The sequence below is a fragment of the Talaromyces proteolyticus genome (assembly GCF_021365285.1).
Source record: "Talaromyces proteolyticus strain PMI_201 chromosome Unknown BGW36scaffold_7, whole genome shotgun sequence".
NCBI classification, from domain to species: Eukaryota; Fungi; Ascomycota; class Eurotiomycetes; order Eurotiales; family Trichocomaceae; genus Talaromyces; species Talaromyces proteolyticus.
The window spans coordinates 1,249,923-1,263,368 of record NW_025764283.1 but is presented as its reverse complement, the minus strand read 5'-3'; the positions used below and the strand labels follow the sequence as shown (position 1 = coordinate 1,263,368).

Here is a 13,446-nt window from a genome sequence, read left to right as displayed (position 1 = left end):
CTGACGAGTTCCCATCTTTAAATCGAGGACGCATGGCTTATTCATGCCAGCCGTCAGATCCTCCAGTAGAATAAAAAACTGAACGCGTTCATCTTGCCTTGTCTGCGCCTCTTTTGGATTAATCGGGACGTGAATTGACTCGACATCAGGTTCTGTAGAAAGAGCCGGAAATTGTAAAGGAGAGCCGAGTTTCGCGGGTGGTAGATTGGAAGCCCCGTTAGTGCTTGGTGCGCTTCCATTTGGTCTTGTATGAGCTGGTGACAGCGACGGGTCGAGCGTTCTATCGCCTTCCATAGGAAAAATTCCGTCCTCGTGATCTCCTCCATAACCTTCGTCTTCAAAAAACATAAGGTCGCCTCTATCACCACTTGTAATACTGCGGCGCCTCTGTAAGCCGCTACCAGAATGACGCCGACGGACCGTTCGATCACGGTTTAACGAACTTGAACGAGGTGGCGTTTCGGATGTCCTACTTCTCTCCAGGGGATTGGAATGCCTCTCCAAGGCACTAGAAGCTGAAGTTGAGAGTTGGTTGTCCTCAGCAGTGCCCTTCACAATATCAATTGCGCGGCTTTTAGGTGGCGATCTCGGCTCATTCGTGCTTTTGCTGCTAGATGATGCATTGTCTGCAACATCTCCACGAGAATGTCCCGTATCGGAACGATACCGCGGCAAGCTGGGATGGTTGCGCGCATGGCGCCGGTTATGATGAATTGGAGGCGGGCTGAAGACTTCACGAAGAACTTGCTCTTGTAATTTCCTATTTACTGTAGTCGCACCCCAGATTTTAGGCTGCCCTATTTGAGAAAGTGCTTGTCGGCGCAGATCATCCGACAGACTGCTCCTTGGTGTGTTATCTCCAGACTTTGATTGACTTTCAGTTAGAGTTGGGCCCAAAGGTTTATTATCTTCGGCACTTCGCGATCGAGGCATGAACAAATCCGAGGGTATGATATGCCTGTTGTTTTCCAAAATGACTTTGGGAATCACACCGGTTACTTGTTGCTGACTGAATATCCTAGGCTGTTCCGGGCTTTTCGGAGCATGAGGTATTGCCTCCTTGACGTTTGTGTCGGAAAAGTGCCTTTGTTCCGGCAAAGACGCTCTGGTCTTTTCCATATTGGTATTGCTACGTTTTTTTGAATGTTTCGGCTTTTTCGAAAAGGTGACATTTAGCACTCCGATGTACCTAAATCATGTCAGTCGCAAACCGTCACATATAAGAAAGGAAAATAGACCTTGGTAGAAACATGAGCATCTCAGGATGGCGTCTTTCTATACGCTCGTAGAATTCGTTCTCGCGGTTATTAAGTTGTTTGCACACGGCACGTCGTGAAAACCGGAACACTGTGGTGTGCCCGCCCACTTGGTGACGATATGGTTTAAGTTCTACTGCACCAATGAGGCCGGTCTTCGTGTGCTTGCGACGGTGTCGCAGGGGACGTTGCGTTTGGGTTGGCGTTGCCGCCATATGATCTGCGTCATCTGTCAAGCTCGATAACTCATCTTGAGTGGATAAGGTGCTTTCAGCTTCGGACTCCGAAGTAGATTCATGGCTATATTCTGAAATAGTCGCCAAAGCTTTGTCTTCAGCATCACTAAGAGGCTGGTAGTCTCCGTGTAAAATACTGCTTTCTTTCTGAGAGCGTAAGGATATGTCAACATGATTCAAAGACTCATCTTCCGCAGCATCTAAACCCGCTTGCTTGGTCAAAGTATATCCTTCGCTGTCACGACGGTACTTTGTAAATGAAGCTTCCGGTCCTGAGGGGGCAGACTCATGGGGGAAATACAATGCAGACGAAATGTGTTCATCATCATCTTCTTCAATTCCAAGTTCCGGATGGAGATTTTGACGAGGTGGGGTACTATCGTCAAAGTAAGCGACAGAGTGACTTTCGTTAGAACCCTGGGACTCGTTCCGAACTATTTCCGTATAACGGGTTGGTACACTGGGCGAGAAAGAACCCCCGCGGTCACCGCCGGTTGTCAAGTGAAAATTACGGATTTCCTCCGCTAGATTTCGTGGCAGGGTTCGAAGAGGGTGTGGCGAGAGGTCGGCATTGATATCGACAATCCTTTCTACGTCGGTTGGACTTTGAGCAGCTTCAGTCTCGGGGGACTCTGCTTCTGTAGGCTGGACCGGGGCAAGTTTGTGGAGGGTGGCATGAGCTGGGCGGGGTGTCAGTGGACTTTCCTGGTCTTCTTCCATTCGAGTTTGTTCTTCGACGTCCTCCAAATGTCGCTCTCGGTCTTCACGCCTCTTACGATCCGGCGAGGTGTTTTCCTTGAATAAGCCGAGATAGTGGCTCGACTTGCGGCTTCGGACATGGGCAGCGGGCTCGGCATTGGTCAAATTGGCTTCAATTGATTCTTCTACTCGTGTGGTGCGCCCGCGACTTGAACTGCGACTAAATTTAGTATTCCACGTCACGTCTATCTTTCCATCTCCATGGTCCAAGTGCCGTGTGGTATGCCAAGAGTCGGGAAATGCTCTTTCATGGTCAACATTAGATGAATCCACCATCGGGATGTTCTGAAGGCGCGGGAGGGGCGTAGAGGAGGTTGAAGGGAGTAAAGGACCCTCGGGGTCGTTCGAAAGAGAGGAGTCGTTGTCTTTGCCTTCGGACACAATCTTTCTCAATGGGTGAAATGTCTCCCGGATAGCAATGCGGTGGGTTCCCGCAACCTTGGAGCTCTCCACTGTCTCCTGCTGCTTCACCCAGCCGACATGGGAGCCAGCCAGCGGAGTAGAAGGGGTCTGGAGAACAAGATCTGATGGGTGGCGCAAGGTTGACGAATGCGAGGCCAAATTGGAGGGGGGGGTAGGGCTATTCTCTTGGGCGAAAGCACGTATAGTAGAAGAGACGGCGGACCCAGCCGAAGGGCGAGGAGCACCCCCGAGGGTCGACTTCAGGGGGATCTTCTTGTCAGACAGGTAGCTCTCTCGCACAGGAAGTAATGGTGGGGTGGAGGCAGCGGAAACATCGTTGTTATCAGAAGGTAGATAGTGTGTTGCGAAGATACTGTCCCGCTCGGAGAGTTGGGGAGTTTGCGAGCGGAAAGCGTGAGTTGCACCGACATTCGACGAGGCGGGAGAAGGTCGCCAGCGCTCAGAAGGAGTAGTGCTGGCTCTCTTTAGGGATGGGTTGGCTGGCGTACTAGTAATAGGAGGTGCAGCAGCCCTGGCAGTGCGGCGACTTGGGGCACCGGTGGCCGTGTGGTCGGCACTGGAGTTATCCCATAGGAACTGCTGGTGACGCTCGTGCTCCAGCTCGGACTGGGAATGGACAAGCTCAGCAAGGCTGGAGCCCTGCGACTGGAGGTCCCCGACGGGACAATCATGGTGAGAATTGAACGCAGCAGGCGTCACCAGCGATCCAGGCGGGGCATGACCTGTCGCGGAACCAGGCCTGGACATGGGGGGGACATTGGTCAGATCGCCTCGGAGGGGCGCGAAATGGATGTGCGTTGGGGGTGCGGGCGCAGAGGAGGGAAAAGCGTGCGTTGGGGCTTTTTTTTGGTCGAGGGATTATGGGTGAGAGAAGGGAGAGAAGGCGAGATTGGATATTTTGGGGGGAGGGAAGAGCGGCGAGACGGGTTGACGCCAAATGCGGGAAGGAGCGTGGCCAATCAAAGGCCGCAGCGGGAACACAACACTGCAGAATTATGAGGATATTATAGTTACAAGTTAAAGGTCCGTACGTACGTCCTGCAATGTAAGTTTGGTAAGACGGAGTAATCGTTATTGTTAGTAACTACAGCTGACAGTGCGATGCCGCCTAGGATCCACGGCACGTGTGGGCGATCGACTGTTCACAGGCGCCGTGCAAGACGGACTAGTTAATTAAGAAATTAGCAAATTTGCGTGGAATGAACGACAAGGATGGCTTGCTTGGCATGGGCATATGATGCGCCTGGCTCGAGGATTAAATGTTGTGCGTAGATAATAGTGGCATCACACGACAAGCTGTTACCAGAGCGACCTGATTGATACGTCCAATTGCGCTCTGAATGGCCTCGCTGCTATCTTGCTTGGTGTTGCAGAGGGAGGAATCCAAGCGATGACGCGAGTGGCCGTCACTGCCTCGCGGAACCTCTGCCGAGCCTATGTGAAGACAGGCTTGGCACCAGAAATGTCCATTATTACGTAACGGCTGGCTAGTACGAAGCAAGGGCGACTGCTGTCTTCTCTCTCTTAGCCACGGCAAAACTTGGAATTGCAAGAAATCATGATACAGCACACAGTATTAATACAGAATGAGAGATAAGAAATTGGACTGTGGCGGCGTCGCGGCGTGCCATTGGCTGGAATCTGCCTCAAAGGTCGTCGGTAGCTATGCTTCAGTAGGCTTAGTCCGGCCGGCTGTGCGATGCTGATTGGCGGCACCGCTGCCCTGGAAAAGGCGGTGGGCAGATCTACGCACTCTATTGCTGTTAGGCGTGGACCACGACTCATTGTTATTGGACCGACCCGTCAATGGATGGATATTGTTCAATGTTAGTCGCCGAAAGAATATAATAGTTTAGCTATCTCGTCAGTCTGCATTGAGACCACACTCGTGAACTGAATTGTATGGCCGATATCTGAGAATCACTACGGCTTCAATGGGTGACTGCTGAATAAGTATTATATTGCATACATTATATGCATGATTACTTCTGATTGGCGCTGCGTGGATTACATCCCTGCCGCATCGGGTTAAAATGCAGCCTGTTTCTGCCAATCATCCGGCAACGTGCGCGACTCGCTGGAACAGAAATGCATACATTGATATGTAGCTAGCCCTTAGCAACACGACTCATCCTTCAGAGATACGCATTCCAGGGTTAACTTGTTGAGAGGCTGGAATGTACGACTCAACAACAGTTCTCACGACCCCCGCTGTCGCATGTGAACGATGAATTGTTCTATGAATATTAATTAATATTAATATTTAATATCAATTGCGCGATTTATCTGCTCTGGATCTGTCAGCGAGTGCGCGGAAGATATCCCGCCGAATAATGTGAGAAATCAAACGTGAAGAATAGCCATTGAAGCATAGAATATAATGTAGACTATCAATACATGTGCCAAAAGCACTTCATGTTCCGCGAACCAGGCGCCAAGTGATATGGTGCAACTACCAATATCTAAATGAATCAACCAAAACCCTAACTCCATTGCCATGGTGAATATGCCTGTCAATTTCTTTTGAACACCCCCAGTGCTTCCAGCTTGCCCCAAATGCGATCGATTTCGCGCTTCTCCCCTTCCAGAATCGGCCTCAGATCGAGTCCATCTAGCACTTTGATCGAACCCCTTGTGCCCGCATACATCAACAGTTCCATGGTCATCCGTCGCACCTTTGTTGATTCGTCTAACCGAGACCGGTATTTCTGATCAGCTTCCGCGTCGGCTGGGGGGAGGGTGTACGGGTCATCAATCTCTACGTTCGTATGCATGTCACTTCCGTTTCCATTGTCCTTCGTATCGAGAACTTCCATGTCACTTCCACCACCAATGGTAGTGAGTGGGCCGATTTCAGACTCAATACGTTTCCTGCTTACCGCCGCCTCTTTACGCCGTATTTGCAAGAGTTTGATGTGTGTATCCGCTCGTCCGCTCCCTGAGATAGCAGGAGGATAGAAACCAACGGTAAGTGGGTTGCCTCGGAGGTCGATATTCTTGAGGGTATTGCCGCCATATTGTGCAGGTTGGCCAACCTTGCTAATAACCTGACAAATCATACGCAGCCTGCTGATACGGTTGCCAACAGCCGTTAAGCGGCTCAGTCCATTCATACCAGCAATTTCGCCAAGCTCTTTCACTGAATTGAAGTTCAAATTAAGAACTCGGAGATTAGGAAAGCGTTTGCCAAACCGAGGAGGAATATCCTGGAGACCGCATGACGCGATATCAAGCAACTGTAAGCCCAGCATAGGAGTAGATGGTGCGAGTGTTCGTTCCGACAATCGATTCGACGAAAGGAAGAGCTTGCGAATATCGGCCAAGGGACTAATATCAATATCGAAAGGCGACTCTGATTTCTGAGGTTGGCCGGAAAACTGTTCTCGTACAGATAATACCTCCAGATTGTTACATTTAGATAGCCCAGAAACAGTAGAAAGACAGTTGGCATCAAGATAAAGCAACTTCAGGTGTGGGAATAAGCTTGCATCGAATGAATAGAAACGATTACTCGACGCCCGAAGCCTCTGAAGAGCCTGTAGCGGCACGATGGGTTGAAGTTGTTTGATCTCGTTTGCGCTGATGTTGAGAGTTTCCAAAGCGGGGAGATATTCAAGATTCCGAACCACGCTTATCTGATTATTGCTCAGGTCAATTTCACCCAATCGAGATCTGAGGAAGGGTTGTTAGCATTTACGAACCAACAAAGATGGTAAAAAAACTTACAGCTCTGAGCCCCCAAAATCAACAGATATTAGGGCGTTGTTCTTGAGTTCCAGGCGTAACAGACCATTTAAGTCGAGAATGCCATCAATGGTGCGAATTCTGTTATTGTTTGCCCTTAGCTCGCGCAGGTGAACCAAACCTGAAAAGCCGTCCAATGACTGGAGTTGATTTCCAGAAATGTCCAAATACTGAAGGTTCACGAGATGACCCCATGCAGTTAGATTTGTGAGATAATTCTGTTGCACTCGCAGGCTACGAAGTGTAAATGGCGCGCCGCTGAGATGCCCAAGTTCGTTTTCAGAAACATCAAGCTCTTCTAGGTGAGGGCAGAATTCATTCAGACGGTGAAGGGTCATCAGTCCCTTGTTCCTAAGATTCAATCGACGCAGATCTTCCCAAAATGGCTCCGTTGGCTCTACGTCAGTGATATGTTTCACGAGATCCTCAGCAGCTAGGGCCAAAGTCCCATGGACTTCACGCAATGAAGAAGGCTTGGTCCGCTGGGCAATGTAGCTCAACTCGAGATTCACAGGATCGTCGGGCTGGTTTACAGTAAAATCGGCGAGGGGGCTCAGATGAAAACTGTAGTTGCCGCTGCCCGCAGATGGTGGATATATCGTAGAATTCGCTATCTGATGTGTTTGTGGAGTCGACGAGTCTCTCCGAACCAAACTCATTTCTCCAATAGATTCTTCGTTTTGCTCATCTATTCGAGAAACAGGGCGACGTATAAATGGCCGACTATCCACAGAAATACCGCCGGAAGGGCCGATAATTGAGTCATTATGATATTTATGACTATTCTCTTCCGCTTGTCCTTCATTCACATCATCTGTGTATACGATATGTGACACGAGAGGAGACGAAAAACTAATTGTGGCCGCCCTTGTTTGGCCAGACACCTTGGATCGGCGTGGGTGTGCGATTGTACGGCCTTCGTGTAGCGTCGTGTCTTTTGAAACTGGGCTTGAGTTTTGGAAGGCATTAACTGTCAAGTCTTCGGTTCCCCATGAGGTAGCGCGAGTCTCCGGTTGGGGACCGCTGGATGTAAAACGGGTGTTTTTAGATTGTACAGAGCTCGAATCAGGAATGAAAGTAGGCCCATCGCGAGTTATTGGTCGTTGTGCGGCTAAGGAAATCTTGGATGCATCAATATTTGCTTTTGTAGGTTGGTCGGTTGGATGTTCATTCTTCGTCGTATGGAAATATTGCTGCTGTGATCTTTTAATCTCCTCCACTTCATCAACACTTAGATCTGGAATGCTTGCGAATGGATCATCCTCGCTTTCGTCCGCCCTCGCTCTTGTCATTGCCGTTCCAATTTTCTGTTTGACCCAGGATTTCGTTGAATGATCGTAAGTCATCCCATTAACCTGCTCCGGAATCAAATGTGAAACCATGCCAGAAGCAATGTTACCTCTAGCGTTGGAGCCAGTAGAGGAATTTGTTGGTATTGAATTCTCGGGTTGATCATCATCAGAAAGCTTACGTTTTCGCTGAGGCAAGATACGGGCATTCTGAAAACTGCTCTCGATGATATCATCAAAAGAATCATCATCAAATTGGCCACTGGAAGCCAACCGTGGTTCTTGATCCAGGTGTGAGACAACCGAGGCCATGAGTTGCTCTGTATCCTCCTTATCGGCAAACTTTTTGAGATGGCTGACAACTCGTGGATTTAGTTGACATGGCTCTCTCAATTTTCGCATATCCACGCCATCGCGGCTTGGAGGGCGAGAGAGATTTTCTGGGCTAGATATTTCAGTCAAAGTTCCGTCTTCGTCACTTTCTCCAGTAATATCCGACTCTTCCACGCTAGTTAAGCCGCTTTTATACTTGCCCTTGGCGCGGATCATATCCATTACCTGCGTCGCCTGACTGATGTAATCGTCAGTCGTCAGAGAGCGTTTGTGATCATCAAGAGTAAGCACATCCTCCTTGGAATCGTCATCGTTGTAGGGAGGGTTCAATGGCATAGAATCCCAGTTCGTTTGTGGCTGTTTGAATGCAAAAGAGCTAGAGGTATCCCTATATGGGTTAGGCTTCAGCCCCTTGTCATCCAGTTTCATCTCCAACAGCGACTCAATTATCTTATCGGCCTCATTTTGGCCCTGGGTTTTCGCTTTTGTTCGTCGTCGCTTCGGAGTAGAACCTTTAGCAGGGGATCTGGTCATCTGCTTGGAGTCCATACCACCTTGACGGGTGCGCCAAGTAGCCTGGTGCCCAAAGCTAGAAGATCGACGACGTTCTGAAATGGAGTCAAAGCTCTTTGCTTTTCGTAAATTGTCTTTTCCCAGTACCCGTGAGTGCGACCTCCGACCTAGTTGATTTCCTCGAGGGTGCCTACTTTTGAAGGATATATTTGGGATTCCACCTTTGTTTGTGCTCTCACTGGCGAAGCCAAAATCATCCAATTGTCCATTGCCGAATCGGTTCATGCGAGGATCCGCAGCATCTTGAGTAACAGGCCGAGTTAGCTTTCTTGGTGATTGGCCATCAAGCTGTCCTCGTCTCAAGTTCGGTAGGCTGCGATTTGCGCGCGTCCTCCTCGTACCTAATGTTGGTGAAACTACTGGTTCGTCTTCATCAGAGGAGACATCTCCAAACGTTTCCTCAAACTGGCTCATGCGACGTAGCAGTTTGTTGTTGGTAAAAGTATCATGGTTGCCAAATAATTTCAAGGGGCTATTCATGTTGGCAGTTAAAGGCCTCTCGCCTGGCGGGCTGCCAGTTGGCGAGAACGTCACCTCAGGTATTTGCGCACCATCAAGTGATGTGACTGCTGCATTGTGGACTGGCGGCGAGCTGCGAAATTCGGAGTTTTCAATGATGGAAGACTGCAACTGGGATGGGAAGGACGACGGGCTGAGTTGTCGCACACGGAAAGAGCCGTCCTCCGAGTACCCGCCGCGACGAATGTTCACAAAAGGCTGCGTCGACACTGCTTCCTGCGTCCCCGTGGATAAATCTTCTGGGAAATACGGGCTGCTGACATTGAGAAGATCGCCGAACTGGGCAGCATAGGCTTCGTTGTTGCCCTTCTGCTCCTTGAGACTGCCGATTCTGCTCGTTTTCCTAGAGCCTGCAAGGTCATTCAGCTGTTTGAGGGCTGATTGCAAGACATCCGAGCCGGTTTGGCGATCAGCCGTGTTGTTGTTCGACAGGAATATGGGTGTTATGCCTTCGTTGCGCAGGTCCTCCTCCCCGCTGGCGGTTCGTAAACGGTCGTCAGCCTCTGACACACCGTCGGGACCGAGTTTGAAGTGTTTTGAGAATACAGTGCCCATTTCCCTGCCTCTTTCTTGCACTCGAATGCTGGAGCTTTCAGGCTGGTTGGGTGCTTTCTTTTGTTGGGTATTCGGGCGTTTGTTTATCTCCGTGCGGTTCCTCTGGCTACCGAAAATCATAGAAGGCGATTGCCCTTCGGGTTCACCGTCCGTCGTAGGATCTTTGAATATATTCTCGAGACCCAATGGCGCAAAAAGATCGCATTGTTCATCAGAAGGCACTTCTCCCCGGACAAGTCGCTTTTTCCATTCTGGTGTTTCCTTCGACACCTCTTGGGTGGGCCGAACTTGAATAGTTCCCTGGCCGTCGGTGCGCATCGAATCCATAGTGCTTGGTCTTGTTGACACGACATTTTTCAGAGGTGTGGAAGTTGGTTTCTTTCGACCGGGCGTCATTGGTTTCGGGCGTGTTTTGGGTGAAGGCTTGGGTTGGGCATTATTTTGCACTCGTGGTGACCGGGTCGATGAAGATTGTCGAGGAGAAGACGATGCGCGCGCACTAGACGGTGTTGTACTGCCACCACGTCTGGTCTGTCCTTGTCTACCACCCCGTGGTGTGCTTTTCCCTCTGGCGTGCGGAGACGCTGGCTCTGGCGGCTTAGGAATGCGGCTTCGGTGCGAGCAACTGAAACACTTGCGCGCAGACTGTTGACTTGGGCTAGATGGAAGAGACGGGGAGTGAGGTAGCGGGCACGGTGATGGCGGCTGTGAGACCCAGTCCTCATCTGGGAGTTCGGCCAGCCAAGGTTCTTTGGACATGGCTGTGGGTTTTGTGTTGATTGTTTTGATCGTCAGATTACCCGACAACTAAGGTGTATTGGTCCATGGAACACAATTGCTGTCAGATATGGGACATGCTGAGATTCGCTAGTCATAAAAGCTGCAAAATAGAGGATAAACTGGAATAGCTACCACATACTGGCATGGGTAAGGATTGTGCAAGATAACCAAAACCTCTGATCTAATACAGGTTGTATGCAACATAGATGAGGCGGACCATGTCATTATGGCCCGGGGCTTTCACCGCCTGGCACCACGGCGAGGGCGAGTCAGGGCGCTGTATTTTGCAGGCGGGCCGCGAGCCACAACAACTTACCTGATCGGGCATCGTGCCCTTCTAGCCGCCAGCCACTCAGTGCACGCCGAGCCCCACAGACGGAGAAACAAGGTTCCGTCATGTTTGGAAGCAGCCAAACATGCCAAACAAGGAGACAAACTGGCATCGGATTCTCTTTCGCTGCGACTACGCGGACTCGCTGCGGATGGAATTATCAATATCAATGCAATGGTAATAGTGACGGGCCAGAAGTGTCAATCGGTGTCGCTCGCGGCGCTAACAGAGGCCTGTCAATTACAATACAGCGCGGCGTTGCCACGGAGCCTCCCTTAGGCCCGCAACGTGGTCCAGTGATCAGGAGCAGCTGCGGCCTAGCCTTCCTGCTATCGAGACTTGGGAATTATGCGTCGTGAACACTTCACATCTTTCGTCAACCGCTGCTAACCTCTTCTCTCTTTGATTTCGAAACATGCACATGGCGAGACGGCTATCTGCTGTTACTGTTGCTCCTAGGAGAGAGCCTCCTGCAGCAACACAAACGACGACTTTCCCTACCACCGGTGCAGTTCCTTGCCCCTCATGCCCGTTCGCCGACAGACGACTCCAATCACCTTGGAGGAACTTCCCGTAGATACTTACGAATCGGATATGCCTTTGGGTTCGGATGACGAACTGGACGAGCGGGCCAGAGCTGCAAAACGGAGGAGGATCGAAACCCTAGGCAACTCGTACCTGCAGGGGAAACCACTTTTCATCGCCTCCGCCTCACTTCGGGGACCTTTCGACAGTGGCTGGATAAACCCTTGGAAAAAGAATCGGAGACAGCTCTCAAATGAGGTTGTCAGTACAAGAAGGCGAGATCGTGATAGGAGGAACGAGGCAACAAACACTGCATCAATCAATACAGGCAAAGTGAGCGACCGGCATTATCGGGGAAACTCTGTTCCCTCAACACCAGCGTTTCACGGACAACAACAACGATCACCGTCAGTTGTAGAGTCTCCAACGTCACGTTTGAAAGAGCCATCATCCGCCGCAGCCTTGGCTCGCGATGCCTGGTTGAAGAAAAAAATGAGGACTGCTGATATTCAACATTACGATCCTCCGACCTCTCCATCCAGTCGATACTCTGATGTACGAGTAACTGGTAACAAAAAGCGACTAAAAGTTCCGGATGGGAAGGGTGAAGTTGAGCTTATTGGGCGGACAAATTCAGGCCAAAGAAATGCCCCTAGGGTGCAGCAGTTGGAATCAGCCTCAAATGGCATTCGAAACGCGCCTTCATCTATAGACCATCGCTTTATATCTGCAGGCCAGACACACCAAGGCCCTCTGTCGAAAGGAAGCCGTACCCGTGGTGCTTCGAATATCCAAAATGGAGAAAGCCAAGCATTGAAAAATTCTGGACACGGCGGATATTTACGTGCTACACAAACGCCGCACGACCTTCACAAACCAATTATACCAACTAGCAGCCCTTCTGTTCGCATAGTTCCACCGTCCTCGCACCTTCCAGAATTTAAGTACCGACTGCCCAAAAATCAATTAAACAGAGAACCGGCCGAGCATGACGGGTCTGTTGTTCAAAGTGAGACAACATTCAGAGATGACCATCTCCAAGAACTATCTCTCGACAAAAACCCACATTCCTCGTATCCTATTCTTGATGATAGCAGCAGTCGGGTAGTTTCAACAGGGGCTCAGGCGAATTGCGGCACGATGGAGGCTTCAGAAACTAAAGCACTCAACTCTGGAACAAGCGAGAAGATTCCATCCGCTCAAGTTGTATCTAGACCAATACCGAATCCGGATAATTTCATATCACTACATTCGACTGAACTTCGTGTATTTACGGAAACTGGTATAAATCCAGGTGGTGAGGGTGAAGAACTATCAACACAAGAAGCCTTGCAGCTGGCCCAGAAGTCTTTTCAAGAGGATTTTGCTACTCCAGGGGGAGAAATTATCACTCTTTCACAAACGAGCAATCGTGGAAACTGGCCTGCTAAACTCATAACTCCATTTTGTCGCGTCAATGCCTTTCAATCTGATCTAGAACTCCAGGTTCCTAACGAGAAAAGACCAGATGAATTAGCCCAAAATTTTGATACCCAAGCTATGATCGCTTCTGTCACTCCTTTCAGTGCAGGTACATGGAAGAAAGAGGACAATTGGCAACATCAAAAACCTTGTTCGAGTACAAAAATTTCAAGTTCCAACTTGAAGAAAAAGGCAAGCTTCGCTGTATCTCAACTCTCGTCACAATCGGCCGACCCAGCCCGCACACCATTGAAATTACATCCACAAACTTTAGAATACGACTCTTTCCCAGCTCTTCCTTTGACTCTATCTGTCACAACTCCTGCGACGGAACAGCAAGACGGTCAACAGCTTATAGACCCATTTGATCTCAGTCAGGTGATCCAAGATGCTGGAAGCTGGCTTCAGCAGAGCTGGAAGTAAGGAAGGAATTGAAGCAGCAGAGTGAGAAAAGCTTACAATCTTCTCAGCAAGCTTTGAAGGGGGGGAAACCCTCTACTCAGAAATCGAGATTTTCGGGATTTATTTCGTTAATATACTTTTGTTTCCTTCTGCAAGACCGGGTCTCAAACCAAAGGCGCAGGATTATTTCACAGAACATTTATACCATACTTGATCTGAATATAATTACTACTTCCTACCTAATTTCGTGCTGGTTAGAT

At 49.7% G+C, this 13,446-nt stretch overlaps 4 protein-coding genes across 4 annotated transcripts; 2 read left to right on the top strand and 2 right to left on the bottom strand.

The window, feature by feature from the left end:
• Nucleotides 1-1,168: 1,168 nt before the first annotated feature.
• BGW36DRAFT_380740 (uncharacterized protein) lies at nt 1,169-3,548 on the bottom strand. Its single transcript, XM_046216364.1, has one exon. It carries the CDS (start codon nt 3,419-3,421, stop codon nt 1,214-1,216), a length of 2,208 nt encoding a protein of 735 aa, XP_046071286.1. The 5' UTR covers nt 3,422-3,548; the 3' UTR covers nt 1,169-1,213.
• BGW36DRAFT_380739 (uncharacterized protein) lies at nt 3,527-4,196 on the top strand. The gene is made up of 2 exons (XM_046216363.1): nt 3,527-3,659; nt 3,710-4,196. The coding sequence occupies exons 1-2, from the start codon at nt 3,535-3,537 to the stop codon at nt 3,753-3,755; spliced, it is 171 nt and encodes a 56-aa protein (XP_046071285.1). The 5' UTR covers nt 3,527-3,534; the 3' UTR covers nt 3,756-4,196.
• An 815-nt stretch (nt 4,197-5,011) lies between these two features.
• BGW36DRAFT_408249 (uncharacterized protein) lies at nt 5,012-10,694 on the bottom strand. Its single transcript, XM_046219078.1, has 2 exons — nt 6,401-10,694; nt 5,012-6,346 (listed from the first exon to the last, which is right to left on the bottom strand). Exons 1-2 carry the CDS (start codon nt 10,444-10,446, stop codon nt 5,188-5,190), a joined length of 5,205 nt encoding a protein of 1,734 aa, XP_046071284.1. The 5' UTR covers nt 10,447-10,694; the 3' UTR covers nt 5,012-5,187.
• A 184-nt stretch (nt 10,695-10,878) lies between these two features.
• Nucleotides 10,879-13,429, top strand: BGW36DRAFT_380736 (uncharacterized protein). Its single transcript, XM_046216362.1, has one exon. The coding sequence runs from the start codon at nt 11,324-11,326 to the stop codon at nt 13,205-13,207; it is 1,884 nt and encodes a 627-aa protein (XP_046071283.1). The 5' UTR covers nt 10,879-11,323; the 3' UTR covers nt 13,208-13,429.
• Nucleotides 13,430-13,446: the final 17 nt, after the last annotated feature.

Bases quoted from the DNA above. Each gene is read 5' to 3' on its own strand.
- BGW36DRAFT_380736 (XM_046216362.1), top strand. From the start codon at position 11,324: ATGCCCGTTCGCCGACAGACGACTCCAATCACCTTGGAGGAACTTCCC.
- BGW36DRAFT_380740 (XM_046216364.1), bottom strand. From the start codon at position 3,421: ATGTCCAGGCCTGGTTCCGCGACAGGTCATGCCCCGCCTGGATCGCTG.
- BGW36DRAFT_408249 (XM_046219078.1), bottom strand. From the start codon at position 10,446: ATGTCCAAAGAACCTTGGCTGGCCGAACTCCCAGATGAGGACTGGGTC. The intron at 6,347-6,400 runs GTAAGTTTTTTT...ACCCTTCCTCAG, and splicing joins GATTTTGGGGGCTCAGAGCT to ATCTCGATTGGGTGAAATTG.
- BGW36DRAFT_380739 (XM_046216363.1), top strand. From the start codon at position 3,535: ATGGGTGAGAGAAGGGAGAGAAGGCGAGATTGGATATTTTGGGGGGAG. The intron at 3,660-3,709 runs CTGCAGAATTAT...GTCCGTACGTAC, and splicing joins GCCGCAGCGGGAACACAACA to GTCCTGCAATGTAAGTTTGG.